Below are 17,008 nucleotides of genomic sequence, written 5' to 3'. Positions count from 1 at the left end.
TCAGATAAATGTTGCTGTCTCCTACTAGTCAAATTCTGTATCTCCTTTATTTTATATATAATATAATTTATTTTCAGTGCTAGCAATCTGACACTAATTTCCTGAACTAACAGGGTGTCGTGAAGTGATTGCACACAGTCTACAACATGCTATGTTAAGGCTTATATGGGCTAGATAGATGAGGAACTCACATCTTCAGAAGCCTAAGCAACAGAGAGTACACTGGCTTGTTGACGGGCCTTCTGCTTTGCCCTTCTGGAAGGCAGATACAGGAAGATTTCTTATTAGCAGAGAAAATGTCCCTGTGGATCTGGGCACACGAAAACAGTAGAATATGTGCTTCTCCACTTTCCATTTTACAAAAACGCACATACAAGTTTTATTTCCCCACTGCTGTATAGGTTCCTAGGCCATACAGAACAATGTAATATCTCCATGTTGCTGATAGACACCAATCCTTATATAACTTAAAGTGTGGCCAAGTTCCATGCAACAGCACTCGAAATATGTTGTGGAATCTTCCGTGCGGCACAGTAGGCTTAGCGACTTCACAGCTGTACTCTTCAATTTAACAGTTTTAGTGTCTAACCATTTTAGTGTCTTTTTCTTTTAGGATCTTAAAAAAAATTTTAACACCTTTTAGTGCTTATGCTTACTGTTTTAAAAAGTTTTATCCTTTATGTTCTATCCTTTATTCCATTTGCTTTATGCTGGTCTATGACTAATAAAGATTTGATAAATTTTCAGTACGGGCAGCCTGGCACCCTCTACATGCTACGGTAAGGCTTGTATGGACCAGGTCATGAGCAGCTCACAACTCCAGAAGAAGACCATGAGATCCTTCTTCAAAAATTGCACCAATAATCTAAAGTATCACACTTGGACTTCCTTTCCCGCTATTTTTATGTGGTACAGAACATAAATTTGCCATCTTGTTTTCCACCTTCCTTCTCATGTTACTGGCTCTTCCAATGGGCTGTTTACTTTCTGTGTTTCTTTATTCATGGTATTCAGATAGGAAAGGTCGATTCCATTAACACTTACCATTAGCCAGGAGCGGTATACTGTAAGACTACTTTTGGCTGAATGTTCGCAGCATAATAGTTATTTATTGTAGCATTAACAGTGCATATGCTTTCTATGGAATTTCATAAGTAATAGGTAGGTCCCTGCTTTCAAGATGCTTACAATCTGAGATCCACAATGTAGAATATAATATAGGGACCAGTGTTGAGTAAGTGCAGTTATATATAATTAAATTCGATTACAACTGGGGATGGAGATTAGTAGTCTAGACGTTTGGATCAGTGTATAATGTAATGTAACAAATACCTGGAAATAAAGTGCTGTGAAGTGTCAGTACCGGCAGGACAGTGATATTACCCAATTTTGGTTATGCATCGAAGTTGAGTATTGTTAGTGTCAAACTGAACAGTTTTAAACACATGGCTTTAACTTTCCATTTAGTTGTTCATTTGAGATCAGATCTTACTCTTACATTTGTGTGAGTGGAGGTAGGGTATGGAGGCATGTGTGTATTGCTTAAATTTTAGGGGGTGATGGAAAGCTATTCTACCTTTAAGTAAGGTCCTTTGAACTATGTTTTTTGGAAAACTACACAATGGCAAACTGATGAGCTTCTGCATTTAATTAAGGCAGAGGTCCCTAAGCGTTCTGATCCTGCATGAACCTTTGGAATTTTGAAGGTATGTGGTGAGCACTACCCAAAATGGCTGCTGCAGGTGGCAGAATATTTCTCTCCTCCCATTTCCTTGGATGAAGAAGATCCTCACGGGCAAATGGAGCCACTGAGGAAAGCCCAGATGCCTTCCTGTCCCCCGCAGTCTGCAGTGGAAAATCCTTTCATTTGAAAGAGGGCAGCCAATAATAATCCTCACAGCGACCCCAGCCACTTTCAGAAAAGCTCAGAATGGATCAAGGGGACTATTGGTGTTGGGGAACCCAGAATTGAAGGCTCTCCCCCTCCCACAAGCCAAATTGAAACCATTTTCTTAGTTGCCTTTTACCTGCATATACATCTGGCACCCAGAGTCCACCTGTATGCAAAGACAATGGCCAGGAAACACTGAGTGTGCTTTTGTCTGCTACTAAATCATCCACTCTGGAAAACCCCAGGAAGCCCAAACAAGGCACTCAGAGCATTCGCAGGATCTTGCCAGAGCTTGGAAAAAAGAGCTGATGAATTGTGTGGGGCATTCATATATGTCAAAGTCCAAAGTGCCCCAAGGGGCAGAGGAAGAGACCAGACAGAACTTGGTCTTGTTACCTGGTTCTGGACCCTCATGTGCCAGTTCAGCCACTCTTCCCTTGGGCCTCAACCTGAAGAACAGATTAATGGAGACTTCCAGCCCCATCCAAAGGCGGGTGGGGGAGAATCTACTGTTGGGAGTGGTGCAGGGCCACACTGGCAGATTCACCCTCCCCAGGGCACTTACCCCAACAGAGGAGCAGATTTGCTGGTAGGAGGTTGCCCTGGCCCTCCAGGGCAGTAGGGCATGATGCTGAATGCTGCACAAGTGCCCCTGTGCCCCTGTCGCTGCTGGAGTAGTGGGGGTGGTCTAGGAGCATGGCTGCAGGAGAAGCCAACCCTAGTTGGCTTCCACTCAGCCATAGCCCCGTTATACTGGCAGCCGGGGCTTTGGACTTTTGCCCCCTTTTTGGTGGTAGAAATCCATTAAGCCCAATGGGGGCTTTTCAGCATCGGGGAGACTTTTTTCTTTTCTTTGCCTCCCCCTGCTGCTAGAAAGCCCTCTTGGGAATGGCAGATTGGCATGGCTGGGGCACCAACCCTTTGAATGGGGCTGCCCATCAATCTTGGGATCTTTTCCCTTCGTCTTTCAAGTAGAAGAGTGGCATAGGTGTACACTTAGTATCCAGCCCTAAACATAAGGTTTGGATCGCCTCCTTAATTTAACTGCACATTTTTCTAACCTAATGAGACATTAGTTTCCCGTTTATACTTTTTGAGTAAGTCCTGTGAGGGGGAAAAAATGTGAATTTTTCAAATGTCTCATTTGAACCTCCCGGTTAACTAACATGCAACATTTTCTCGCCTTTTCTTTAGTTGCTTGGAAGTTTCTTTAGTTGGCCTTGGAAGTTTGGCTTTGGTGGTCTTCAGCAAAAACTAAGGCTTATTGAGGATATTATGGGTGCCTTCCAATTTCATGCATGTGTTATTGTTATTTTCCTCATTATGTGTATAGTTGGTGGCTGTAGTGAAATCATATTGTAGCTCAAGTAGTGCATCTCAGGCTTCCCTTTTAGTGTGTGCAGCTGGCTACTTGTGATTCTTGTTGTGAAAATAGTAATTTGTTTGTACATATGAAGCTGTCAAACCAAAAAGACCAATATTGTTATCACTCTTTGGTGTTGGCGGCTAAGGTGTGATATCAAAGTCCTTCTCAGCCCTTCTACCTGTTCTCATTTAAGTGTACTCCCATTGCCATTCTTAAGGATCTGCAATGTATCAATAACCATATTAGTGGTAAAGTATGGGCGTTTCCCCACTTACCTTGGTCCAAAGGTTGCTGCGTGCAACTCCCAGCGCACGCCATTTCTGGCGCGCGCCCAGGCTTCCCCACGCCGTTTCAAAAGGCGCCAGGAATGACGCGCGCCCCCTCAGCGCGACAGCGGCAGCATCAGGGCGGCTGCGATGTCGCCGCCCTGTAGTGGGGAGTGCTGGGGGACCCCACGCTACTTGAGGAGAGTAGCGCGTGGCTTAAGGTAAGTGGGAAAACGCCCTATTATGTCTTAGTGGTATTGCAGGAGGTTTTTTTTAAAGGGCTTGTTTATAGGGCATTGTGGGTTTTCTGGGTTGTATGGCCATGTTCCAGTAGCATTTCACCACTTCAAAACAAAGTGTAAAACTGTTCTTTGACACCTTACATCCAACCCACTGAAGGATAGAACATGTGAGTCAGAAGTGCCCATTGTCGTTCTTGAAGAATGGTCTCCAAAGAAGATGAAACTAGTAAAACATCAGAAGCTTCTGCATTGACTCACCGCTCTCGTGACCCATGCTCCACAGGGACAATAAACTTGGAGATAAGCTGTGACTGAGTGCTAGAGCATCTGCTTTGCAGTCAGAAAATCCTGAGTTCAATCCCCGGCATCTCCACTTCTAAAGATGAGATAATCAAGGATATGAAAGACTTCTCCCTGAAGCCTTGGAAGCTGCTACCAGTCAGAATAGATAAGACTGACCTTGATAGACCAATGGTCTGACTCCGTAGAAGGCAGATTCATGCATTTCTTCAAGATGTAAAAACTGAATTGAGATCCATCAGGAAGGAGTTTTGACTTACCTAGTAATACCTACAGAATCCTTAGAACGTTGCATATGTGATTTTTCTCTCTTTCTCACAATACTAGAACCAGGGGGCATTCATTGAAAATGCTGGGGGAAAGAATTAGGACCAATAAAAGGAAACACTTCTTCACGCAATGTGTGATGGTGTTTGGAATATGCTGCCACAGGAGGTGGTGATGGCCACTAACCAGGATAGCTTTAAAAGGGGCTTGGACAGATTTATGGAGGAGAAGTCGATCTATGGCTACCAATCTTGATCCTCTTTGATCTGAGATTGCAAATGCCTTAGCAGACCAGGTGCTCGGGAGCAACAGCCGCAGAAGGCCATTGCTTTCACATCATGCATGTGAGCTCCCAATGGCTCCTGGTGGGCCACTGCGAGTAGCAGAGAGCTGGACTAGATGGACTCTGGTCTGATCCAGCTGACTTGTTCTTATGTTCTTATGTGATGGAATCTGGGAGGGCACAAAGAAAAGTAATTAATCATTTCTAGCAACATGTCTCAGTGACGTGGTGCATAACATTCTATGGCTCATTGAGATACGCAGTGAAAACTGGACGCAGAAGTTGCACTAAATTGCCTCTAAACTTTTGTTTCATTCTGGAAATACCTTGTATTTGTTTGCCTTCTGAGTTCCTGCTGAAGAACAGACTGATGGTAGAAAAACATTGTTGTTTGTGGTCTTTTCTTATTTTTAATGAAACTGTGTTATAGTAGCATCAGAACAAACACATAAGAGAATATAGATATGCTATCCGCAAGTCAGAAAACAGCATCATCCCGTACCTGAAAACAGACTGTTCTTCTCTATGTATAAGTTTCAGAGAGAGATTTTTTAAAATTCTTGCAGTTCTGTGTCTGAGACTCAGAGTGTCGCTGTTGGCCAATATAGCTTTCATGTAGGAGCTGGGAATCCACTGAATGATGCTTCTAGCTGTTCATTCTCAGACTGCAGATGAGGAAAACAGCAGACAACAGGGACGTGAAAGCCGTTGGAAAAGGAAAATATTGCGACATACAGAAATTCAGCAGTGACGTCTAGTGTTCAGCTACCTTACTGAGGATCTTATACTGTGATGGGAATTTGAAACACCTCAGCTGATCAAGATATGCAAACAGAAGAAAAAGCAAACTCCTCAGAAAGAAGGATGAACGGCAGCCACAAAGAGAACAGAGGGTCAGTAAGGTTATTGTTCCTCTTCTTATTGTCTTTGTTCTGCAGGACTGCCTCCGAGCAGATTCAGTATTCGATCCCTGAGGAAATGGAGAAAGGATCCATTGTAGGGAACCTAGCCAAAGATTTAGGACTTAGCCCTGGAGAAACAGCAAAACGCAATCTGCATGTCCTTTCTCTAGAGAAAAAGCAGTATTTTAGTACACAAAATGGAAAACTGTATGTTAGTGATAGAATAGATAGAGAGGGAATCTGTGGGGAAACTGTAATATGCCTTATGAATTTTGAAGTCATGGTTGAAAACCCCATGAATATTTTCCATGTAACTGTAACAATTGAGGATATTAATGATAATACACCAGGTTTCTTAAATGGGGACTTCAAATTAGAACCCAGTGAATCAACTTTGCCAGGAGCTCGATTTGTTCTTGGTTATGCTGAAGATCCAGATGTTGGAATGAATTCCCTCCAGAATTACATGCTCATGCCCAATCAGTATTTCAAGCTGGAAACCCGATTGAGACAAGATGGAAATAAATATGCAGAATTGATCCTGAATGAACAATTGGACCGAGAAAAGGAAAGTAGTTTCCATATAATAATTATGGCTGTAGATGGAGGAAAACCTGCCAAAACTGGGTCAGCCAAAATATGGGTTTCTGTCATAGATGCCAATGATAACCCACCTTTCTTCACTGAAGAGGTATACATGACCAGCTTGAAGGAAAATGTTCCCAAAGGATCTTCAGTGGTACAAGTGAAAGCCACTGACAGAGATGAAGGTTCCAATGCCCAGATTAGCTATAGCTTTAGCAACATTGCTGAAAGTGCTCTCAAAATGTTTTTCCTAGATCCACAAAATGGGACAATTAGAGTTATGGAAACCCTTGACTTTGAAGAGAAAGATCAATACACTATGACAGTTGAAGCAAAGGATGGGGGTGGGTTGGTGGCTCACTGCAATGTTGAAATAACAATATTAGATGAGAATGACAATGCCCCGGAAATCATTCTTGTCTCATCATCCAGCCCAATACGTGAAGATTCTCCAAGTGGGACTCTGGTAGCGCTTATCAATGTTAAAGACAGAGACTCGGGAGAAAATGGAGACGTAGTTTGTCATTTACTAAGTAATTTGCCATTTCAAATTGTTTCAACATCTAATAACTACCATAAGGTGCTCACAGATGGTGCACTGGACAGAGAAAATACTCCTGAGTATAATATCACAATCACAGCCACTGACAAAGGCAGTCCTACTCTTTCTACACTCAAGACCATTTCAGTAAAGATCTCTGACATCAATGATAACCCTCCAGCCTTTGAAAAGCCTTCCTATACTGCCTACGTGCCAGAAAACAACCCCTCTGGAGCCTCCATTTTCAGGGTCAAAGCCTCTGACCAAGATCTGGATCGCAATGCACAAATCACTTACTCCATCCTCAAGAGCAACATTGAGGACCTTCCCATTTCCTCATATGTCTCCATTAATTCTGAGAGTGGGATTGTTTATGCACAGCGCTCCTTTGACTATGAGCAATTCAGAGAGTTCCAGCTTCAAGTGAAAGCCCAAGATGGAGGTTCTCCAGCTCTCAGCAGGAATGTCACAGTTAAAGTGCTCATTGTGGACCAGAATGACAACAGCCCTCAAATCCTCTACCCTTCCAAAGGAGCGGAAGGCTCCGCCTTGTTTGAGATGATACCTCGTTCAGCTGATGCAGATTATCTGGTGACCAAGGTGGTAGCAGTGGATGCTGACTCTGGACACAATGCCTGGCTTTCTTACCACCTGCTTCAGGCCACTGAGCCAGGGCTCTTCACAATTGGACACCATACCGGTGAGATCAGGACATCCCGTGCATTTTTGGAAAGGGATGCTTTGAAGCAGAGGGTGGTCATCTTAGTGAAGGATAATGGACACCCCTCTCTATCTGCTACAGTGACACTGAACTTGGTGTTTGCTGAGAACTTCCAGGAGGCCCTTCCAGAAATGAAAAACCAATCCGACATCCCTGACTATCAGTCTGATCTGCAGTTCTACCTGGTGCTGGCCTTGGCTTTGATCTCATTCTTGTTCCTTTTGACAGTGATTCTGGCCATTCTGATGAAACTTAGACGATCAGGGAATCCCAAATTCCTGCAGTGCTTTGCTCCTGTTCCCCATTCAAACAACGGCATCATATTTCCACCCAACTATGAAGAGGGGACATTGCCTTATTCTTATCAGCTTTGCTTATCATCTGAATCTCGGATACAGCAATATGCCTTTCCAACAAGCAGTGTTCAAACAGCAGAGGACATTTCTTTTCAGAATCAGTCTGAGGCACTTTTGACAGCCAATGGGGAAAATATCCTTAATAGCGAGGCAGATCGATCGGATGTGGTGAGTTTATTTTGAGCAGTACCCTATTTACATTGCCAATGTTTCAACTGTGATTGTAAATGGCCCTTTGTAATTTCATAAGTAAAGGAGTTCTCCCTACTGGCACTTAACATATTTTAAATTCTTATTTCCTCAGTGATCTTGACCATATTTGGCTGTTATCCATCATCTCAATTTTCTGAAGGTATTTAAGGCTGATTCCGCATGGGCCAAAAACAGCATTGTGAAAACGGTGTGAAAACAGTATAAACCCTTTTACACCATTTAAAACCCTTTTACACCATTTTCACACCATTTTCACACTGCTGTTTTTGGCCCATGCGGAATCAGCCTAAGTTTTGAATACCTCAAAGCGAAATGTTTACAAAAAATAATATGTAAAAATTGTTCAGCATACTAATTCAAATACATATTTGGGAGGTGTATGTCTGTATATGAGTTAGAAAAAAATATGGAAGCCAAAACTTTGATCATGTCTTGCGGATGCTTCTGATACGAGTGAAAATGAAAGAGTGGTTGATGCTATTTGGTTTGCTTTCAGTAAGTTATGCAGGACTAGGACAAAGAAAAATTGCTTAATAATATTAAACAAAATAGTTAACTGGGGGTGATGGAAACTTTTTTTTGCCTCAGTTATGTCATGTCTAGCTTGCTTTATATCCTTCTTAAATAATACAGTGATTTAGTCATGATAATAACTATCTCATCAATAACCATCCAGGTATCAGGCAATTATATATTTATCTATTAACATTTTTCTTATCTATGCTGTGCACTTTTTCTTATCTATGGTATCTTTTTCAACCTTTTCATTTTGTTCATTTTCATTCCTGATGTTCTCAGTCTGAATGTGGAAATTTGACATTTTTATTCCATTGAGATGGCATTTATATCCTGCTCATACACACATAAAGTTACAAATGGTGTAAATTTAATATGAACTGTGATATCAGGAAAGAGAAAATAATGTACAGGTAAAGCCCCATTGGTAGAGTTGCCAGCTGGCAGAAAATTAGATAAGGGGGGGGGGATTGTGTTTACAGTATGACATCAGTTCTGGGGTGAACCTTGAATTCTACCATTGGGTTTCTGGTAATTCTTAGGTTACCATGTCAACAGTGGTTTTCAGCTTATTTTCCCTCCTGCTATCCTACCAGGTGCCAGTGAGTGTCAAATTCTGCTGCCAGAAGGTCTCTCACCATAGCAGAAACCTGGTTCACACAAGAAAAAAGTGAAAATAAAGCAGGGATATTGAGAGCAGTAAGGCTGTGAAACTCAATAAAATTCTTACTTTTTACTCTACCAGTAGCCCCACTGATAAGATAATGGCTTCCATAAGGTAACCTAGTGATCGCTGGCTGAACTGAATTGAGATCTGAAGAGAAACATAAAAATAATGTAGACTGTGTGTGTAGACTGTGTCCTAGATGGAGGATAGAACTGCACCCAATCCAAATTGACACAGGAAATGATACATGTGGTCAGGTACTGAGTAAATGGTTATTCAACACCCCCCAATAGCATTGTCCTACTCCAGTGATGTCAGTGGTGAGGGAAACATGAAGTATGGTGACTTTGAGTTGCATTATGGGTTACCAATGTAGAGAGAATTTGGTATGGTTTGCCATTTGTGGTGGCAGACCTGTGGTTCTGGTTAACATGAAGTTCTACCTCCACTGTTGATTATCAGGGAATAGCAGTGTAATCTTAAGTAGATCTGCTGAGAATCTTACTCAGCTCTATTTAGTGGGGTCTGCTCCTTGAAACATGTTCTTAGGATGACAGCCTAAGTGTACTTCCAGACATGAACATCATATTAATTCCACATTAATTTACTCTGATATCTTAAGAGGACCATACAAGGATTATATCTTCAGCTGAGAAATAGCTGGCTTACTTTTAGAGTACAGGTAGGAATACAGTGATCCATTCTAGAATTAAAGTGACAGTCACAGATATAAACAGCAACATCTCATAATCCATCCAGAGAAATAGCTGTATGACAATGTAGAGTCTCAAAGACTGTACTATCTGAGACTTTTAAGGAAACAACAACTGGATGGAAAACTCCTGGTGTCCTTTTTACCGCTGTGCTATAGAGAGTGTCTTAACCTACTGCATCTGTGTATGGTTCTCCAGTTGCACAGTGGCAGATAGGAAGGCGCTCCAAAGGGTGATCACTACTGCACAGAGGATTATCGGCTGCCCTCTCCCCTCCTTGGAAGAACTCTATAATTCCCGAAGCCTAAAGAAAGCCCAAAATATTCTGAGACCCGTCTCATCTAGCACACTCTCTTTTTGAACTCTTACCATCTGGCAGATGATACAAGTCTATAAAAATTAGGACAAAGAGGCTTAGAGACAGCTTCTACTCTAGAGCTGTGGCTATGCTGAACTGCGTGGCTTCGTGTTGATGTGTTTGGGGCTGTGTAGGGATGGGTGGAGGAAGGGGAAAGGAAGGATGGGGTATGAGTCTGAAATTGTGTGCATCGAGGAATGCTGCTGTAAATTTCGTTGTGCGTGCACAATGACAATAAAATGCTTATGCTTATGCTTAGAGATTTCCACATTTTAAACATCCAAGAGTTTTTCTTAGGTAGCAACACTTTTCCTGATTACAGTAGCAACAGTAGCTTGAAAAATGGGCCTAGATGCTTTAAAAAGCACTTAAACATTTTTTAAAAGGAAAATATTCCCAGCTATTCCACTCAGGGCCAAATACAGGAGGGATATTGCTTTCTAAACAAAGTCCTTCACTGTTCATTTGAAATCCAACGAACAATATTATTCAATTCTGGTTAGATTTCAATCTTAAAACAAATGAAAAAGGGTCCATTGCAGTTATCTATATGAGCCTCACAGTGTCGCTGTTGACCCATATCACAGCTAGATGGAGGATGGAAACCTACTAATATTCCCTACAGTTAGTTCCTCAGTGTACGCAGTTCAGTGAACGGCATTTCAACAGCAAAGCAGCATTCCTGAGCCAAAAAAACCTCTTGTAGCTTGATCAAATTAAGAAGAAAGACAGTTTATTCTTCCTAAGATCTCCTGCACCTTGAAGAGGATTTGATCTGTTTGCGGGGGCTAAAGAGACTGCTATTTTGTCTGGGATCCAGATGGACAGAGAGCACAAAGGGAATGGCTGGGCACACGGAAGGCAAGTACTGCTTCTCTCTTTATTGTCTTTCTGCAGCTGGGCTGCCTCAGAGCAGATTCAGTATTCCATAGCTGAAGAGATGCCAAAGGGTACTCTTGTGGGGAATCTCGCTCAGGATTTGGGTCTGAGTGCCAGAGAACTAGCCCAGCGCAATCTACACGCTGTGTCTGTGGATGAGTTGCAATATTTCACTATCAGTGCAGAGAATGGGAAACTCTATGTCAATGACAGAATAGACAGGGAAGAGATCTGTGCCTCAACTACACTTTGCCTTGTTAATTTAGAGGCAGTGGTTGAAAACCCTCTGAATATTTTCCATATAAGTGTAGTGATCCAGGACATTAATGATAACGCACCATCTTTTGCAAGTGAAAACATCAAGTTGGAAATCAGTGAATCCTGCTTACCAGGCACAAGGTTTCTTCTTGAGAAAGTTGAAGATCCTGACATTGGGGTGAATTCTCTGCAGAATTACCAGATGAATCCCAACCAGTACTTCACTGTGGAAGTTAAAGAGAATAAGGATGGGAAGAAATCTGCAGATTTAGTACTGCAGAAGCCATTAGATCGGGAAAAGGAACAGTCTTTCCAATTGACCCTTGTCGCCATAGATGGCGGTGAACCAAGAAAAACCAGTACTGCCCAGATACAAATTATTGTCACTGATGTTAATGACAATTTCCCCATCTTCTCTCAAGAACTTTACAAGGCAACTTTGAGGGAAAATGTACCAGTTGGCTCATTTGTGCTCCAGATTGTGGCTTCTGATGATGATGAAGGTGCAAATGCCCAGATCATGTACCAAATCAGGAACTCACCAATGAATGGTCAGGAGAAATTCAACCTGGATCCAGTCAATGGCACAGTAACTCTAAAAAGGCCATTGGACTTTGAAGAAACCAAAGAATACACCATGACAATAGCAGCAAAAGATGGGGGAGGATTAGTGACACATTGCAAAATTGAAATAAGGGTCCTTGATGAGAATGACAATTCCCCAGAGGTGACTCTGGTTTCCTTATTCAGTCCAGTTCCTGAGGATTCATTACCAGGAACTTTAATTGCCTTGATCAATGTAAATGACAAGGATACAGGTTCTAATGGAAAGGTTAGTTGCAGTTTACAAAATCATATGCCATTCACGATTCTGGCTTCTTCTAATAATTATTACAAGCTCCAAACTGACAGTCCCTTAGACCGAGAAGAACATTCTGAATATAATATTACAATCACTGCTACCGACCAAGGGACACCTCCACTTTCCACACAGAAAATGATCTCATTACTTATTTCTGATATCAATGACAATTCCCCTTCTTTTGAGAAATCCTCCTACACCATCTATGTGCCAGAAAATAATCCTTCTGGTGCTTCCGTTTTCACAATCAAAGCCTTGGACCCAGACATGGACCAAAACGCACGTATCACATATTCCATCCTCCACAGCAACATCAAAGAGCTCCCCATCTCTTCCTATATCTCCATTAACTCTGAGACTGGAGCTCTGTATGCCCAGAGGTCCTTCGACTACGAACAGTTCCGGGAGTTCCAGCTTCAAGTGAAGGCCCAAGATGGAGGTTCTCCCCCTCTCAGCAGCAATGTCACAGTGAGGGTGTTCATTCTGGATCGGAATGACAACAGCCCCCGGATCCTGTCCCCTTCACAAGAAGCCAAGGGCTCTGCCTTGTTTGAGATGGTACCTCGTTTGGCTGAGGAAGGATATCTGGTAACAAAGGTGGTGGCTGTGGATGCTGATTCTGGACACAACGCCTGGCTTTCCTACCATATCATTCAAGCCACTGAACCGGGATTCTTCACTGTTGGTTCTCACACTGGTGAGATTAGGACATCAAGGGCCTTTGTGGAGAAAGATGCTGCAAAACAGAAAGTGGTCATTTTGGTGAAGGATAACGGGCAACCTTCTCTCTCAGCCACTGTAACCCTGAACCTGGTCTTTGCTGAGAACTTCCAGGAGGCCCTCCCAGAAATGAAAAACCAATCCAGTGAGCCTGACTATCAGTCTGATCTGCAGTTCTACCTGGTGCTGGCCTTGGCTTTGATGTCGTTCTTGTTCCTCTTGACAGTGATTCTGGTCGTACTGATGAAGCTTCGAAAATCAGGGAATCCCCAATTCCTGCAGTGTTTAGCTCCTGTTCCCCATTCAAAGGCTGGAGCTATGTTCCCCCCAAATTTTGAAGATGGAACTTTGCCTTATTCCTACCAACTGTGCCTGTCCTCAGAATCCAGGAAGAATGAGCTCACTTTCTTAACTCCCAATATTCAGATTGCAGAGAATATTCTTTGCAACAACACATCTGGTGTTCCTATCCTTGGCAATGGAGAAAACAATATAAATTCTGAAGTGGAGAATACTGACAAGGTATATATAATCATTTTATGGTATATTATGGTATTGATGCAACTTCTTTATTTGTTTGAGTTCTGCTATCTATCAACCTAGAAACCAGTTAATATTGGGCATGGGGGTTAATAGTTGTTTAACAATAGAAAATGCACTCCTACCACTTTCCATATTTTTCCATCTTGTCACTTTCATGCTCTTTAGTATACCTTCATCAACATGTCTCAAATTGTTATGAAATTTTGTGTTTTAATAGGTGCTTTTTTATTAAAAATAGGTTGAAGAAAAATAATCTGGAAGGCAGGATATATATTGATGTATTTCAAAGAGGCCATAAAAGAACATTTTGAACACATATTTTGATCTATTTTTTATCTTCATGTTCATAAGAATTACAATATACAATTTTCTCAGATGAATATTTCTTTCTTCCAGATTGTAAGATGCTATTTCCTTTTTATTTTATGCATTATAAATGTTTCTATAATAGCAATCTGGCACCAGTTTTCTGAACTTGCAGTTGTCATGTTGGGTATCTTGCAGTTGTCACAAACAGTTGACACTCTATGGCTTGTATGTGCCAGATCCAACTAGAGCTTACATCTTCAAAGGAGAAGCATGAACTCTCCCTTTTCTAATTACACTAGTAATAAATACACTAAGTACGTAACAACCCAGCCATCTATACAAGAACAAGCTAGCCAGAAATCTAGACTCAATACCGACCTTGTGATGAAACTTCAAGGCTCCTGCTGTAAAAATTATAACAAAAATGCAAATAAATGCAAATAAAAAGTCCACAAGGAAACCCCTAGCCCAAAATATAAAAAATTTATACTTACAAAGTGAATGGTACTTAGAAACACAGCTTGTTACAGTGAAATGAGGTAATTTACAAAAAAAACACCCCAGTATATACAAATACAATCAATTTATAACTAAAACACATAATGTAAACAAAAAATAATAAATTAAAAATATATAAAGGATACCAAAAGGGTCTGTACTCTGCTAGCTTGACTCCTGCTTCTCATCCTGTTTCTCAAAAAGTCCTTAAAGGAGCCTGAATACAAGGCTAATTATACAATCCACAAAGAGGAGAGAGAATCTGGAGAATAGCTAGGTGCAATTATTCCCTCATTACAAAAACGGTCAAAAGTCAATTGACTGATTCAAACCAGAGGGGTAGAGTGTATTCAAACAGAAAATAAAGAAACTCTTGAGGCAACATAATTAGCAATCCACATCCTCCTCCACATCAGAGATAAGGACTAAAACTCCAAAGCGTAGCGAATTCCAAGGATGATTCATACGCAAAAAAATCATCAACAAGTGGAGCGTCCTTAATTCCATTCATAATACGAGAAGTGTTCAAATATGCATTATTTCAATTTTCTACATGTTTTACAAATATAATATAATATATAATATAATATTTTACAAGTACAGACTATAAAGTATACCGAATTTACAGGATTGCAGTTGGAGAAAATATCCAAATATTTGAAGTAATTAGTCTCAGGGAAAGACACAATCCTAATTTCAATTGCTAAAGGATTAAGTTCAAATATTAAAAATATTATTCTTAGGTATTGGCAACTTCTCCACGATCTCCCTGGTTGTTCTCTTCCCCTCTTTGGTAACATTTAGAAGAATCCAGAATTTGGGATATATTCTGATCCACTCAGACTCTGGCAGCAATTGAAAAAACCCTTATCAGTGCGAGGTCACTTTAAATGTAACAACTGTGCTGCCTGTCCTTTAGCAATTGAAATGAGGAGTGTGTCTTTCCCTAAGACCAATTACTTCAAATATTGGATAGTTTCTCCAACTGCAATTCTGTAAATTCTGTATATTTTATAGTAAAAAATATTATATATTACATTATATTATATTGGTAAAACACATAGGAAATTGAAATTACACATATTTGAATACTCTTCTCATATCAGGAATGTGATTAAGGACGCTCCACTTGTTGACGATTTTTTGCGTATTAATCATCCTTGGAATTCACTACGTTTTGGAGTTTTAGCCCTTATTTCTGATATGGAGGAGGATGTGAATGGCTAATTATGTTGCCTTGAGAGTTTCTTTATCTTCCAATTGAATACACTCCACCCCTCCGGTTTGAATCAGTCAATTGACTTTTGACCATTTTTGTAATGAGGAAATGATTGCACCAGGCTATTCTCTCTTCTCTTCATGAATTGTATAATTAGCCTTGTATTCTGGTTCCTTTAAGGACTTTGTGAAAAGCAAGAGTCAAGCTAGCAGAGCACAGTCCCTTTTGGTATCCTTTATATATATTTTTTAATTTATTATTTTTGTTTACATTATGTGTTTTGGTTATAAATTGATTGTATTCGTACATACTGGGTCTTTTTGTCGATTATCCCATTTCGTTGTAACAAGTTGTGTTTCTTAGTACCATTCAGTTTGTAAGTATAAAACTTTTATAATTTGGGCTGGGGTTTCCCTGTGGACATCTTTTTTTCGCATTTTTGTTATCATTTTTACAGCATGAGCCTTGAAGTTTCATTATGAGGTCGGCATTGAGTCTAGATTTCTGGCTGACTTGTTCTTGAAGAGATAGCTGGTTTGTTACATACTTGTAAACTTGTGTACATTTCCATTTAAGTTCGTAATGAAATATATAAGTAAAAAGTCTGTTATAATTGCACTCCAGTTGGAGGCTTTATTTTGCCAGTTTTAAGCTGTAGCCTTGTGGTATGTTTTTGTCCTTTCCTACCTTGTGGTTGTATACCACCCCTTTTGTTCATTATGGTGGAATTTATCAAAAGCCTGGAAATTATGTGCTGGAAATTATTATGAAATGTCAATACCAGCAGGACTGTGATATTCCCCATTATGGATATGTACGGAAGCTAAACATTGTTCTTTTCTAATTGCATACTTTTAGACAATTGACTTCAACTTTCCATTCAGTTATTTATTTTGACAAAATCTTGCTTCTGTGTTTGTGCTCTTTTATGCTCCTAGAGCATTCCATCTAGGAAGGTGTAGCCAGCCTGAACTGTCAGGATGCTTGAATTCAGAGCATATGCAGTGTCTAGCCCCATGGTGGCGAACCTTTGGCACCAATTGGCCATGCTGGCAGGGGATGATGGGAATTGTAGTCCATAACATCTGGAGTGCCAAAGGTTCGCCACCACTGGTCTAGCCAGAGCTTGGAGGGAAGAGCAGATGAATGGGGGGGGGCAATTTTATAAGTCAAAGTCTACGTGGCTGTAGGGATGAAGTGAATTTCCTGCATCTTGTTACCGAGTCCTGTATCCAAACCATGTGTGCCTGTTCAACCATCCTCTTCTTGGTCTGTTCACCCAGCCTTTAGGACCTCAACCTGAAGTAGGATAAAGAGGGATAAAAGAGATGACCAATTTGTGTTTACAAGGAACTCTCACACCTGAAAAGGCCAATTGATCCATCACACCCATCGACCTTATGATGGTGGCTAAGATCTGATATTGAAGTACTTCACCCTTCTGCTGGCACTCATTCAAGTGGACACACCCATGCATTTGAATGGTACCCCATCACCATTCTTATACATCCACATTTCAAGACATAGCCTGCT

General features: G+C 41.0%; 1 protein-coding gene across 12 annotated transcripts in view; it reads left to right on the top strand.

The window, feature by feature from the left end:
• The window catches only part of LOC125443375 (protocadherin gamma-C5-like), a 373,248-nt gene that overhangs the window by 142,339 nt on the left and 213,901 nt on the right, over positions 1–17,008 (top strand). Inside the window, exon 1 of one of the 12 annotated variants that reach the window (XM_048515410.1) lies at positions 5,245–7,888. The exons of 10 other annotated variants lie outside the window; for them this stretch is intronic. In XM_048515410.1, the coding sequence (XP_048371367.1) occupies positions 5,441–7,888 (2,448 nt within the window). In that variant the 5' untranslated portion in view covers positions 5,245–5,440. Of the gene's footprint in view, positions 1–5,244; positions 7,889–10,824; positions 13,429–17,008 lie in introns of those variants that run through there. One more of the 12 variants, XM_048515416.1, reaches the window with a different exon arrangement.

This window comes from Sphaerodactylus townsendi, linkage group LG14 (assembly GCF_021028975.2).
Source record: "Sphaerodactylus townsendi isolate TG3544 linkage group LG14, MPM_Stown_v2.3, whole genome shotgun sequence".
Taxonomy (NCBI): Eukaryota; Metazoa; Chordata; class Lepidosauria; order Squamata; family Sphaerodactylidae; genus Sphaerodactylus; species Sphaerodactylus townsendi.
Note: the sequence above shows the minus strand (reverse complement) of the source record. Positions and strands in the feature narration are given on the sequence as shown.